Here is a 15,274-nt window from a genome sequence, read left to right as displayed (position 1 = left end):
ACTCCAACTATACCTAGGGCAGTTTCTCCTGATAGGTTCAGCATTGATGACTATATTTAAGTAATTTTGGTTTAGAGCTTTGTGGAGGAGCCAGTATAAATAAATCAATAAACTACTTCTCCTTCCAGCTTGGTCGAGAGAACAATATTTAAAACATCATTTATTTCCTTTCCACGGGGCTAAAATGGTATTTTGAAGTTAGCCATTGTTCAGGGGAGAGCAATGGGGAGGTTCTCTCTGTCGCTGATGCTCCACAGATGCCCTGGAGCCTACCTACCAGTTCTTCTTAGCTTAAGCAGGCTAACTCTTGGCAGCCTTGTTTAGGTTCTCTTCAGTCTTTCAGAAGCTAAAGCAGGTACATAACTGAAGTAACTTTATAGACTTACCTATTTCTTAATTAAAACGATACTATACATTTGTATAATAAACAGCCTTAGTAAATGGCATTACTAACTATAAATTTAAACTCAGTCTGTAGCAAATCCATGCTGGTTTTGCTGCATTATTCTCAACTCCTGTCAATATTTAATGAGAAAATTTATCTGTTTATCTATTTGTCAAGATGCTGAAAAGCACAAACCCCATGCCTCTGCTAGCATACAGAACCTCATTAGCTTTCCAACCCTAAGTATCTCATGCTCAGATGGGTGGATGAAAACTAATCTAATCCACAGAAGCAAAGTATCTGTCTGTATTCAGAAATTGCACCTCTTGGCTACGTCTGCTTGTTCAGAAATTTCCACATTGTTTTTCACCTCATGAACATTCAGTTTTCTCTTCCACTTCATGCTGCCTCTACTAACTCCATGTCCCCCTTTCTTCCCATCCAAGTCCATTGATCACCTCAACATTTTTTCCTCCTGTCTCTTCAACTCAGTCCCACCAGATTTTAAACGAAAAATTAACTAACTTGCGGCTGTCTCATTGTTCATTCTAGCTACAGAATGTATCATTAATCTCCTCTCCTTGCTAAACTTATCTGTTTAAGACCGTGATATCTACTGTTCTTTGTTCATAATCTAAAACAATAGGGTGCATTATTAACCAGCCTGTAAGTAGCTATGTCATCAGCACTACGGTGTACATACATGTGTGTTTTATGTATAGGAGACACATTGCATAAATGCAAACACATGCAAAACACACAGAAGAGACATGCTAAATTATGTAGCTCAAATTTTGAGAAATGAAATTCAAGAACAATTAATTGATCCTAGCTTACTTATTCCTTTATCCTCCATATACCAATGACAGTACATTAGTACACTCACAGCATGTTAACAGGAACAGCTGTTAAATAATGAATGCCTTACTATACTGTTTTCAGCAGGTGCTTCAGCAATTAATCTCCGGCTGCTTAATTTCTGGCTGTTAGGAAAAATAACCGTATCCTTTGCCACCAAGTAAAATAGTAGGGATTATCCAAGGAATAGCAGAAACATCAAAATCAAGACACCCACTGTTCAGAATTATTGTTCTTGGTGAAGAAATCTGTGTCATCTGGCTTTTCTCCCTGCTTATCATTGCAAGAGCTCGAAAAGCAGCTTTTAGCAGAGCAGTCTAGGAGTCTTTGCTGCAGGTATCTCTCGATGTTTATCCTCACCTGGTGTCAGTGTGACTGCTGCCAGTAGAGGCAGCTCAACTCTTTCTCCATCCCTGGTTAAATGCAGCCACTGCTGCCACTGTTGTGGATATGGTTATTTGGGACCCACAGCATTGGTCAGCTGGAGGTCGAATGAGTATTAACACACCGAGAACAGCTGTGTTTCTACTTTCATTTAATCAATGCACTCTCAGGCAGCACAACTCCTAGATCTGTGCAGAGAAAGGAGAGAGCCTATGGACAGAGGTATTATGAAGGCAGGGACCCTAAAAGTCACTCTCAGAATCTGTCTGTGATATCGCTAGATCAGACAAAACAACGCCACGTGCTACAGCTAACTCTCCAGCTACTTGTAGTTAATTTGGAGAAATGTTCATCAGAAGCAAATCTTCAAAAACACTCCAGAATCAACAAGCTTGAACATTTCAAATTTTCAAATAGCTCCTAACCAAAAAGCCTAAAATTAAGAGACACGCATATTTGAGGAAAAACCGTACTTTTCACTGGGTCAGCCTCTCGTTTCCTAAGTATTAGAATCAACTTAGATTGAAGAATGCTATTGAGCTACAAAGCATTAAAACACGAATACTATCTGGTATCTCTATTTGCAAAGTAATCTTGACTCTCTTAATGTATCCCAACAGTCATCCAACTAAAAAAGGTAACTACCTGAAAATATGGCTATGATTGTTAAAACATTTCTGTAAAATATCTGTGTTAGCAGTATTGTTTGATAGCATGTTTTCTATTTTATCAATCAAGCTTCTTAAATATACCCTATCTCTCTGGTAGTCATTTAGTATTTAAGAAGAAAAGTAAGAGCTATCTCTTTCCATGGGCTTTCTTGTTTGAAAAATAATTATTTTGACAATTAAAGCTGCAGGAGACTTAATAAAACAGTACATATAATAGACTGCAGTATTACCTTGATGCAACTTGAAGCTGACTCACATGATTTACATCTGGACCACATAATACAATTTGACTTATTATTCTGAATAAGATAACTCTACTTTATCTCTCCACAAAAAGATCAATACACATTAAATACTAATTGCCAAAAAAAGTTATTTATGCGTTTTCTGAGTAAGTGTGCAAAAAATTCAGAATTCTCACACATTTTTAGTTTTAAAATAAATTAATAACATTTTTTTTCCTGAGCACATATTAGCTTTTCAAACAAAGTCTCCTACTGAAATGCAAAAGCTTATCACACATCTGTTACAAAGACTGAATTCATTAAAGTCAGCTATCAATCACTCACAGTAAGACCATGCTTAAAACGTGCAATTTGCATAAAGCCCTGCTCATTGTTACTGAGTGCTATTTACCAATCATTCCTTTTGTTTCATGCTACAGTACCTTATGAAATATCAATCCTTAAAATTGTTAGCATGATTATATTTGGAATTAATTACTCTCTCTTACTGTGTGCTACATACCTGCTATGCACCAATCCTGCAAATGTAAACCTCCATTTTTCTATACAGTTCCATAGTTATCCTTAGCAACTCGGTATTTTTATATTGACAAAGAAGGAACTGTCTGACTGACACTGCAAGAAGTAATGTTAGAAGTCTGGCTAGACTTTCTGGATTGTGAAACACAAAGTTGATTACATTTACTCACAGTGACCTGCAGCTGAAAACAGAAAGGGCTTTACAGTTAGATTGTACGCTTAGCATACCGAGTTGAACAGGAACAGATCACATCTCCTGGTCTGCTGACTCGTATGAGTCTGTCATGAGTCTCATGACATTGAGTGGTGGCTTCTACGCCCCACTTTCACATTCACAGGATTTCACAAGCAAGTAAGAGTTAAGTTCCAGGCCTCACGCTTCAGGAGAATGGGCTCAAAAATATGAGACCTCATGACTATGTTGTAGGGAGACAATAAGGAAAGAGCAAGAACCTTAATTGTTAATGATACATAATTTGGAAGGACCTATTACATGTTGTAACATCCACTAGGTGAAGGTAAATGATCCTCTGAGCTGGCACTAACCAAATTAATTTGCAGAACAGACAAAACGACAAACTAGGCAGGCATACCCTTACAGCACAACACAGTGCCACCATGGCAGTGCTGCTTTTAGGACCCAATCTGCCAGCTCTCCAGAGTAGAACAATGCACCACATAAACAAACCAGCTCAGTTTGGGAAAAAATAAATAAATAGAGATTTCTAGCATGCTTGTACATTTTCTCATGCACAGATGACCACCAAATTGCTGTTTCAGGTTGTCTAAGTAAGCAAGACAACACTACCAGATTACAATCAGTTCGTGCTTTCAAAGTTCAGTCCTGTTAGGTATAAAATTATTTTGAAGGAAATTATATTGAAGAAGAAAGGAAAAGCATACAATTTTCATAAATTTCACACCAAGAAGACAGCTTCAAGCAAGCTCTATGATCGTAAGCCTTGGCTACATTTTTCAGTAAACCAGACAGTGAATTTGAGGCAAATCAAAAATTTTTGAAGAAATCTGATTAATGCCATTATATTTTACATGACAATTACAGTCAGCATTATGTTTCACTTATTATGTAGACCAATGAAACATGCAATTTTTCCAATTTACCTGATGCCCGTCTTGTGAATCGATTTATCACTGGAGCTGAAAGAAAACACGACATTTCAATTAGACTTTTTTGTAGTAATCTAATGTAGTTCACACATAACAATGTTAGACTTTATTCAAAGTGCAAAAACAACTTTGTCATTTGTGATTAACAAATAACTGTTAATCAATTTTTTGTATTTATAGAAACCCATGTTAACTTCATACACACTTAAACCTTTAAGCAGGTTTGCAAGAGATATGCTAGCAAGTAACCAGTAAACCTTCAAGACCATTTTCAGCTTCTTATAAGATACTGTATGCAAGCACTTATTGTTGTTCATGACTGGCTGTGAAATATTTAGTTCTGTATTTCCATTATTTATTGAGAACACACAAATTGGCATCTTGAAAACAATGATGCAGACATGGACTAAAAAGATGTAAAAAACAACTTTATTTCTACAAATATACCTATAGGAAATCTAGCAACAAAGATACTCCTACACATTAAAAAAACACTAATTTGCACTTCTATCTGAAGGATGAACTTCTGCACTGAGTAAATTTTAAAACTCTTTGGGTAAATCAACAATGCCAGCCCTAACCACCCACACCAGCCGCCTCCTCCCCAACCCCTCAGAAAAAAAAATCTGTTTTACAATGAAAATTATTGTTTTATAGTGCCATCTTGGAACATCTCCAAATACTTGCTGCAAACATTTGGAATCAGATTCCTATCTTGGTTCCAACTGGGAGAGATCACAAAATACATCTTAGAGCACACAGCTCTGAGTTTTGCCTCTTTCTTCAAAGGCTACCAGAGAGAAAACGATGAAGTTTCGTATGTTTTGCCTTCCAAATACAACCCTCGGTCTGCTTATTATTAGTATAAAACACTGGTCTTGAACTCTACTTGCATGTGATAAAGAGAGCTGGAATAAAGAGTAAAAAAAGATCTGAATGACCTAATTTCGAACATGGGCAACAGCTACATTAAAAATGTATGCTCTTACAGCACTTATTAATATTCAACTTTAAAAAATTACTCTGAATGTTTACATGGAACTGAAAAATGAAAAATATTGAACTTCTTTATTTCATCTATATTAATATTACATGGGAGTTATACAGCCTTTCTCAAACATCTAAGCCAAGATAAAGGAAGAAAAATGCTGAGAAAACAGGAGAGAGCAACAGCCTGAGATGCAAAGTGATTTTTTATTCCTTTGGGCAGGAGAAACCAGAGCAAAGATACAAATTCTGAGCCACAGCCGCAGATGGTTTGTGCAAGCACATACCGCAGTGACAGGTCCAAGTGGCAAGAAATACACTGGGAAACCTAACTGCAGTGGTTCAACATGCTATTCAGGAGCAAGGAAACCTCTTGTGAATAGGCTATCACAAACCCCAAACACGTATATAAGTAAACAAGGGATTAACATAACCAGCAAGGTTATTTTTAACCTCAATTTCCAATTCCCCCCATTTCTTTTTTTTAAATAAAAAAGCAAGGTATTTAGACATCTTTTATTGGAGAAAACATCAGATTTTATGCAACTACTGTTTTGCAATAGAGGGAGCCATATAATTCCTCAAACTGCAAAAAGAATACGTTTCATTTTGTCTCTAGGGTTACAGGCCAAATTCATTTCAGCACACTGGTCATGACTGCACATGAGCAGCAGTTCTCAGCAGATGTGCTTACATAAAAAAATACAGTTGGAATCCGACATATTTCCATCAAGAAAACGTAAAATTGTGCTCTGCTTCCATTAAAGAGCTTTCCCCAAACTCGGGGAGAGTATTTTGGTTTGGCTGTCAGTTCCACACATCATCTGTAGATATAAAGCTTTAACTCCTCCCGACAGCCACCTCAGCACATTTTACCAACACATCAAATAATTCAACTTTTAAAAAAATAACACCTAACACTAAACTCACACACTTTGGAGACTACTCCTGTTTGAAACAAGCTACTGGGACTGTCAAAGGAACAATTCCTATTTTGGCTACTTCCAGCCACATAAACATTTAAAAATCACTCTTTTCTTTGGCTGCAAGAAGTTTTACAATTTCTTTTACAATAAATTTTAGAATTTATTTACTGTTAGGAGTGAGGGGAAAAAAGAGCAAGATTTTTTTTTTTTAAACCAGAATCTCAGGACCCTGATAAGCAACTATTTTTGAATATTCAATGTCTGAACAGCAAGCAGACAAAGCCTTTCTCCCAGACTGGGATTTCGTGAGGGTCATCCAAATGTGTTAGTGGGAGCATCAGAAGCAGCACCCACAGCTCTTTGCTGTTTACCACGCTGAACTCCTCTCTGTTTCTTGCGCAGCAAATTGCAATATACTTTTGCCGCCCAGAAAGATGGAAACATAAGCTTACCAGGAGGTCTCAGAAAATCATCAGCCTGAAGAAATTTAGCTGGTATTTTCACTACAAAGTAGACGCGTGAACAACCAGATGGTACAATGGCTGGCAGGATAAACATAATAAGGTGGGCAAAAGATAGATTAACAAGCATTTTGCTGCAGACATAAAAAATAGTCTTAAATTATCTTTCTGATGTGTCAGGAGCTGGAAGCCTTGGCTCAGAAAGCCAACTGACAAATCAATAGGAGAAGAAATATTCCACGAGCCATCTGTGAGTGGCTTCTCAGGACTTCAGCAACCTGACTACTGGGCTTTGCAGGATGCCCTCAGGACTGCCCGCTGTCCCATGAGAATAGCAGGAAGCACTGTCAGTGGCTACCCCATCCCTGGCAGCACCCTCCTTACAACACAGCTGGTGCACAGCAGCAAAATATTCCAGTGAAGCTAAACTTGGGAAGGGAAGGGAACAGACTTGAGGCAATACCTACAAAGCCATTGAAATTAACTCTATAGTGAAAATATACTTTACCTTAAAGGTTACAGTGACATTGTTCTGGGAGCTGGTTGCTCAGAATGACTCAAACAACTGACTGGAAGGAAAAACCCTGCTTACAGTAACTGACAGTTACACACCCCCGTCACTGCCTTGTACAAAATGTAAAATGAACAAAAAAACATGGACAGCAAAACCTCACAGTTGCAAAATCAAGTATTTTTTTTCCAATAAAGGATAAACTGGCATGCAGATAAATTCATAACATGTCCAGAGAGACAGAGATCTTTTATTTGACCAAGAGAGAGAGCTGCACCATGACTGAGGAATACATTTCTGTGCATGGAGGACCTTATTTACATGCATGATGTCACTCCAATATTGGACGTGACGCTTCATATTCTACTTTGTCTCAGCTACAATCCTTTACAAACCTTCAGTGAGGAAAATAAAAAAAAGGCAAAAAAAGTGTCAGGGATCTTTTTCCTGACAGAGTTTTGACTAAATTGTCTCAGTTATCAGTCCTTATGTGACATACCACAGCAGTTTTGCTGTTAGTGCTACATAATGAGAGAAGTGCATCATCCAAGATGTTACCTGCTGATAATTGAAATTCACGTTTGCCAATCCTTGTTTGGATGGCTGTACAAAAATTACAGTTTTTGAAGTATTTTGGCAATACAAATCAACCACACAAACAGAAATAATTGATAAATGATCAAAAGAAGCTAAGGTGGTTTAACATATTTACTTTGAATATACACTATAAAAATTTCAACTCACATGAAGCATGCACTAAAAATATTTCCGTCACTCAAAAACTGTCTAACCATCGCTCTTTCCCCCATTGTGTATTTTACTATTCACATTATTCTTTAAGAGCATTAAGCATTCATCACAGCAGCCCTGTGAGACAGACAATAGAAGTAGCTTAATTCTTCAAGCAGAGGAGATAGAGACGGGGCTCGACGGGGCTGTTTGCAGAGCACCAGGACGAAGCTCGGTGCCCCAGCTGGCCACCCTTCCTGCGGTTAACTCGTTCTGATAGTGCTGAGCTGTCCCTTTTTCCAGACTCCCAGTTTAAGCCCTCAAAGTCAAGTTCGCTTCAGAAGCTGTCGTGAATGTGCCACGAGTGTCACCTGGAATAAGAAGCTAAACACATCGCGGCCACCAGACACGCGACCTTCCTAAGAAGCCAGGGTTTGTCAGCCGGGGATTTAACAAGAGGCTACGCAGTGCCTTCTAGGGACGTGCTCAATCACCCTGCCAACCTACCCTGCACGCCGTGCCTTCTGCCAACAAGGACGAACACCCCACGTGGGTTGTGCCACAGGACCCCAGCCCGTGGTGCTGAGCGCGCCCGGCTCCCTGCGGCCTGCTCCGGTGGTGGAGGCCACGGGAGCCTCCCCAGGCCGTGTTCGCGCAGTGCCAGCCAGTGCTCTTTTCCAGCAAAACAAAGCAAAAATGAGTGCTCTGAGTGATGAGGGCTGACAGGAGATTAGCGGCTAACCTTTGGTATTAGTGAAAATTAGAACGCTTTCCACCAGCCTCGCTTTCAATTAGCTCCTGTAATATCTTCATAGGGAAAAGGATAAGCTCCCTTAAAAATAAATAAATAAATAAATTCAGCCATTACATTTCTAAAGCTCTCAAATTTGGCAGGTCATAGCCCCCAAAGCCAGCTATATTTACAAAACAGGAGTATTGCTAATATATCTTAAAGGGTAGATGCAAACAGAAGTATCTGCACCGTAACTTGTCATGCTTGTGTGAGAGGCACAGATGCCCTGAGTGAGGTTATGAAACAAAAGTCATAACCCAACCATACAGTTTTTCTATCCTCTTGAAGGTACAACACTTAAAACTCACAGATGTCACTGAGGTCAGTGGGTCAAACATAGCCAAAATTTCAAGAACAGCTTGAGAACCAGCTCTCAACACATCGCACTGTTTGTACAGTCCAACTCCAGTGATCTCATAGAATCATTAAGGTTGGGAAAGCCCTCCAAGATCACCTGGTCCAACCATCCCCCTACCACCAAGGTCACCCACTAAACCATGTCCCCAAGCACCACGTCCAAACTCTCCTTGAACACCCCCAGGGACGGTGACTCCACCACCTCCCTGGGCAACCCAATTTCAATGAGTTATTCCTGTTTTACTTATGTTTTGCTACATTTCCCAAAATCCCAGGCCAAGTTTCAACTGATAAAGCCTTACACACACTTCAGGCTCCACCTCATCAGTTCCAAGCTCAACCATTTCTCAGATGCCCAGCAATTTTCAGAAATACTTTGAATTATGCCTGTTGTAATCACATTCCTATATTATGCAAGTAAAGATTAGCTTGTCTTCTTCCACAAACGTTTTATTAATTAGAATGAACTAATTAGAGCAAGAAAAAAAATCAAATATGTGTAGACTGCATGCCTTTCTAAAATACATGCTTTAGTGAGACTTTGGTTTTTACAGCCCAAATGAATGAAATACAGTAACTATCACCCAGAACAATGATAGACTGGGAAACCATGGAGAACAATAATGGAAATAATTTGGAGCCACTGCTATTTCTCTCCATCACTTAATTTCTAGATATTCCAGTCAGATTGATTATTTCAGAGCACTTCCAGGTTGAGATGGCCATAAGATAACATAGTTAATGCACATGCACATTAATAAGACCTCATGAAATCTCAAGGCAGGCAGGACGTGCACACCTGCCCCACCACCTTGGGTGCTCTCGCCCACTTTGTCCCTGCAACCAGACTCAGCTTGGCCAAGCCTTCCTCTTCCAGCACTACTGTAGGTTCAACACAGCTGATGCTGAGCCCCAGGTAATTCAACAGGCCTCCCAAAACAAGCTCTGATGTGGTGCTGGTGGTATGTTGAGTACTGCAAGCCCATCATGGAGGCACCTGCATTGTCCCTGCGCAGCTACGAGATAACACAGCTCTTTTTTTTCTCCAGCTCAGCATGGAGCTGGCTGTGAAAGCTGTGCTTGAGCAGCACCGCCAACATGAATAGCAAGGGCACAGATCATCCACAGCCACAAGGGCATGCACAATCCCCAACAGACCATTTACCAGTGGATAAGTAAGAGCTGACTGCATCAGAGGTCACGGTACATGGTCATTTCGTGCTTAGAATCTCCACAAGCCCATGAAAATTTTACCAGAATATGGTTTTAGGACGATGATAAAAATCAAGCTGTTAACGTTAAATTGAATTACAGCAAATAGGCAATAAAACTGTATAACATAGATCTCTATATTCACTAAGAAATTTGTTAGAGTTGGAATAACTTTAGAAATGGTCTGCTTTACTCTGAAGAGCTATTCTTCCTTCTTGCTTCAGACTGTGGCTGGTACGTTCAGTGACAGTTGGAAGAAGCGACTGTGACAAAGGAGGGAGTTGTTAGGTCTTCAGAGAGGGGTTCTCATCTTTTCTCTGTGAAAGGCCATGATGTCTGTGACAGGAATGAGGAGAGGGGACGAGTCCAGGGAACACGCAGGTTTTATTCAGAAGACAAACAGTCTTTGCAGTAGGGTAGTTAGATACAGCACAGCTTTCTAAGAGTAACTTCACAGCAACAGTAATGTTTTAAGATATATCTTATTATTTCCCTCACCAAGTAAGTCCATCTAAAAAGATTATTTTTTTTTTTTTTAACTAGAAACAAAATTAATCATCTGTGCCTTTACACAAAGTGAAAAGGTAAACCCCAGCCACACAGAGGCACAGCCTAAGTAGCCTTCTGCCACAGAACCTGAAAGTCAGGGCAACAGCACTGCCACCACACTTCCTAATAACCAAACCTCAGCAGCTAAGGAGAATTGTAAGTCCGCTCCAAGACACTGATTTTCCTTTGGAAGGAAAATCCATGGCTCCTTAAAGAGTAAGATGTGCACGTGGAGGGGTCTGGCTCCACACAAAGAAGGGTGCTTTGCTGGAAGGCAATACCAGTACGTGCTCTTCAGGAGGGCATGCTGCCTAAGGAGCCAGGGTTGCTGGGTACCAAAAGAGGCAGAGTGCAGGCATATACGGGCATTCGTGTACACAGGCAGAAGGCAAGCTGTAAGACACAAAGTATTAAGTGCCTGCTTTCAGGGAGTCCTGTAGGCAGAGACCAAGAAGCCAAGATGAGGTTGAAACAATGCCACAGTATTAGTATTTATGTGCTACTTGGAGAAAAACTGAGAGAATATTTTTGCTGTTGCAAGAGAAATAGATGTTGATAGTGGAAAATAGCTACATCAGAGGGGATACCCCAAGATAATTACTCGCCTTTTTTTTAATGACATCTAGATATTTGAAAACCATCTACACCACAACATAATACAGACACAATTATTCCTCTCTGAAGACAACAACACATCTGTAAAAATATACGTATACACACAAAACCTGAATATCATGTTATACCCATTTTTGTAATATGCAAGAACCTTACAAAAGGTTGTAGTCCTAAAATGCAGTTACCCATAACTGAATTTTGAAATTTTTATTAGCTCTACAGATGACTTAGCCTCTTGCCATTTTTCAGTCTGGAAAATGAATTCTATTTCATTGCACAATAGCTTCTCAAGAAATTGGGGAAAATTTTATAGTCAAAATAAGCTGAAAACTATATTGAATAATTTGCCTTATGCTACTTGTGATATATCTCTGGAGCTCATATTTCCAGAATTAAGTGCTAGTACGATAAGATTGCCCCTGTTCAAACCCAATGCCATGCATTTCCAAGGGTTGCACAGGATTCTGTGGTCAGGATAACCCTCAAAAGAAACTGAGATGAAGCATCTAGGCATTTTTTATTATTATTATTATTACAAATAGGGAAGGGAAGGCGAACATAACATCATGGAAGAAAGTTGCTCTTCTTTCCATGCCTCAGTCCACATACACGTCTCCCAAGCAATACACAAGTTGCTTCTTCAAACCAAAACCAAACAGCAAACTCTCCTACCTCACCTCTCCCTAGCCACTACTTAGTATCAACCCACAAATTACTTCTTCACAACCCTCAAGCCTGACTTGAGGACTCACGTCAAAAAAACTCAATAAAATTTTTGAAAATTGATTCAATGGATTATTGAGATGTCACCGCACAAGAACATGAATTAAATGTGTAGATAAATACATCAGTTTTTGCACTGCTGAACATAAAAACTCATTCTGTATATCATTTAAATGGATCACTGTGGCATCAGGAATGCAGCAACATTTTGAATGGCCCCTGAACACATGTAATAAACAGAGACTCTAATATATCGTTTTAGTGTTTTTTCCATTATTCCCAGGTTATAATTAGTGTTCATTTTAAATATATTTGTTTTTAAAATGCTACTACCGAGCAGCTCACTCTCATGGCCACATTTTGACACGTACATACAGCATTTGCTACACCACGAGCTGGCTAGTTATTTAGCCTGTCATAACACAAACTTTGAGCGAGAGGCAAAGAAATCTCTCCTGCTTTATCAGTTAAGAGATTTCAGCTGTTATGAATATTTGATGCTGTACGTAATTACTAATACTGAAAATAAAAAGATGAAATGCCTGTCTGATGTGTTAGACCAACAACATGATATCGTGAAAGGGGCTGTCACAGCCCACTAATGGGGATGAAATTCTGCTTGGAAAGAACAGTTACTCTTCCCAAACAACCACCTCTTTTGAGATTTGGGCTTTTTCTTAAAAAAAGTATATTTCAGATTAATGTCCTATGCTAGGACATAAAAGTGTAAGTGCATATATTGCTGTATTGAAATCTCCTTATCTGAAATACACATCCTGTTACCCAGAGCTGCATGCAACGCACAGCACATCTTCCCTTACAAATTCATCCTCGTTATTGCTTGTGACCAGTACACTTAGTCATTACCACATTAAAACTAATCGGTCATCTAGATAGGACAGAATAAATAACTAAAGCAATATTCACAGCAATATTTTTAATCCTTAGTTATGCCAAAGGATGCAACAAGTTAATTTGCACCAGAAATTGCCCAGACTCAGGCTGAAAACTTGAACCTGCGAGGAAGCTCTGGCTGGGCGTACTTGCTGCCCTCGATCCCACGTTACTCAGTATATATGACAAAAACTAATGATGTGTATATGAGAAAATGTATGCCCACCAGAGATGATATATTTAGAAAGAAGAAAAAAAGTGTGAAATTAAACCTAAAAATACCAATGGAATAAATGTATAAGGGAGTTCAGTCTTCTTACAGAGTCTAAGACGCAGAGTGCTGCTTTAGCTTGAACACCATCCATAGACCCCTTTTTTTCTTCCACCCTCTGCTTTTGTAGAATTTACCAAACTCCCTATTTCTGCCGAACAGACTCTGCAGGATTATTTTCTTTTCTTTTATCACCATACCCCACACAACTTGTGGCAACACCCCTCCTTTGCTGCCTAAGCAATTTATCATAACCTTCAAGAAATATTCTGCCATAGCCATAACATAGTTTACAATTGCCACTAAAGCCCATCTGATACAAAATGTCAGTAATGCTTTTATCTTCTTACCATCTGTAAATGGCTTCTTTCCACTTGAAATTTCATAAGCTATTTTAAGAATATTATGGTTATTTGCTTTCTAACACTGTAGTGTAGGCGTTCAGATCCAATTTCATGTTCTTTTCTGCTTTCTAATTTTGCTGCCTGAAGCGTATTTACTAATGTATGCAAGTTTCCAATCAGGATGGGAGAAAAACTGGTCATCCTGCCAAAGCTCCACCAGCAATCCCCAAAACAGTTGGATAGCTCTGCTCCTCGGTAAAGCTAACAAATTGACATTTATATGTCACCAGGCTTCAGGATCAACACTGCAAGAGACAAAGAAAAACTTGCACCTCTCTTTGAATCAATGTTTTTATCGAACTGCATAGCCCAAAATTTTTACAAGTGACCCATTCTTGTTAATTCTTGAGTATCTAAGAGCATCCCTTAACTATTACACAATTGTGCTTTAGGCCTTCATTTTTACAAAAATTTGGCCCACCTTTTTTTTTTTTTTTTTTTTAAATCTCTTGACAATACCTGCAAGTTATATTTATTACAAAGGAATCCAGTTGCAACCTCGTTGATGGTCGTGGGTTGAAGAAGATGTCATGGCTGTCAGGATTCTTCTCTGAGGGAGTACACCTTTGTGTGGAGTTTATAATTATCTCATCTCTTTTATATAGTTTAACGACTGTGAACATCAGTGATTTCTCTCCATACACATTTATACTACCTATGTTTAAACCAAAATCTCAAACTTTTTAAGACTCAGGCTCTCCTACTATTATTCATGTTTTTGTCACTTTGCCACTGGGTTATTACAACAAATCCTACATGGGCAAACACCATTAAAACTTTCTGAAGTTTTATACAGAGTCTCTGACTGCTTGCTAAGACTAGTACTACCAAAGTACCTTGATGAAAAAGTATATGAATATGTATGATCTGCAACCTGCATTGCTTGCATATTCGTTTCCTAGCAAAATTTAAGATTTTGGATTTCATGCGTATTTTAAAGTTTGTTTATTTAAGAACATTACTTATTTAAAGGGAGTTTCTCTTGCATTCACGATACCCATTCACAGCTGGTCAGAATTAACATTCAATTTTGTTAGTTTTCAGAGCATGAACCAAAGCACTTACCCTGTCCTCATTTCAGCACAGACTTTACGTACCCATGTGATGATATCTGCACTCCTTTACTCTTGCAAACATGCAGGACAGCATGCAAACATGAATCCAGGGAGAAGGTGTAACTCAGACTCAGCTTCATTAATAAGAGCCACCTACGTCCTTTTCAGATGGTCAAAGCCACTATCCACAGGACTACTGATGAAGCACAAACTAAAGAGACCTCAGGCGTGGTTCACATTGACCACAGACGTCTTTATGAGTCAAGGAAGGGGTTAAAGAAGGTCACCAAAGTGATGGTGAATATCTAAGTGACTCTGCACACCTAACCACAAACACACTGCATGCTGGCCTGTCGACATTGCACCAGCAATTCAGGTGCTGCTGAAGACATCATGAAACCTGCAAACCAGCAGGAGGACTGCAGGCAATGGCAAAAATGAATCAACAATGAGCTCAAATAACACAAATCATCGTCCTTTCTATTGATGCATAACCATGCAGAGACATCATCCTGGTAGCAATGCCAAAAGAGCTGCAGAACTTTATGTAAGCAGAGCCCATTATCTAGTGGGTTTTCATTAGCCAGAAGTATATGG

At 39.1% G+C, this 15,274-nt stretch overlaps 1 protein-coding gene across 3 annotated transcripts in view; it reads right to left on the bottom strand.

Annotated features, from left to right (window-relative positions):
• Nucleotides 1–15,274, bottom strand: part of PRKAR2B (protein kinase cAMP-dependent type II regulatory subunit beta) — an 81,483-nt gene that overhangs the window by 48,773 nt on the left and 17,436 nt on the right. For all 3 annotated transcript variants that reach the window (XM_080582367.1, XM_080582368.1, XM_080582369.1), the window contains one exon: nucleotides 4,185–4,220. In XM_080582367.1, coding sequence (XP_080438493.1) covers nucleotides 4,185–4,220 — 36 coding nt within the window. The remainder of the gene's footprint in view (nucleotides 1–4,184; nucleotides 4,221–15,274) is intronic.

Source organism: Anser brachyrhynchus (assembly GCF_964034855.1).
Source record: "Anser brachyrhynchus genome assembly, chromosome: 1".
Lineage (NCBI taxonomy): Eukaryota > Metazoa > Chordata > Aves > Anseriformes > Anatidae > Anser > Anser brachyrhynchus.
Note: the sequence above shows the minus strand (reverse complement) of the source record. Positions and strands in the feature narration are given on the sequence as shown.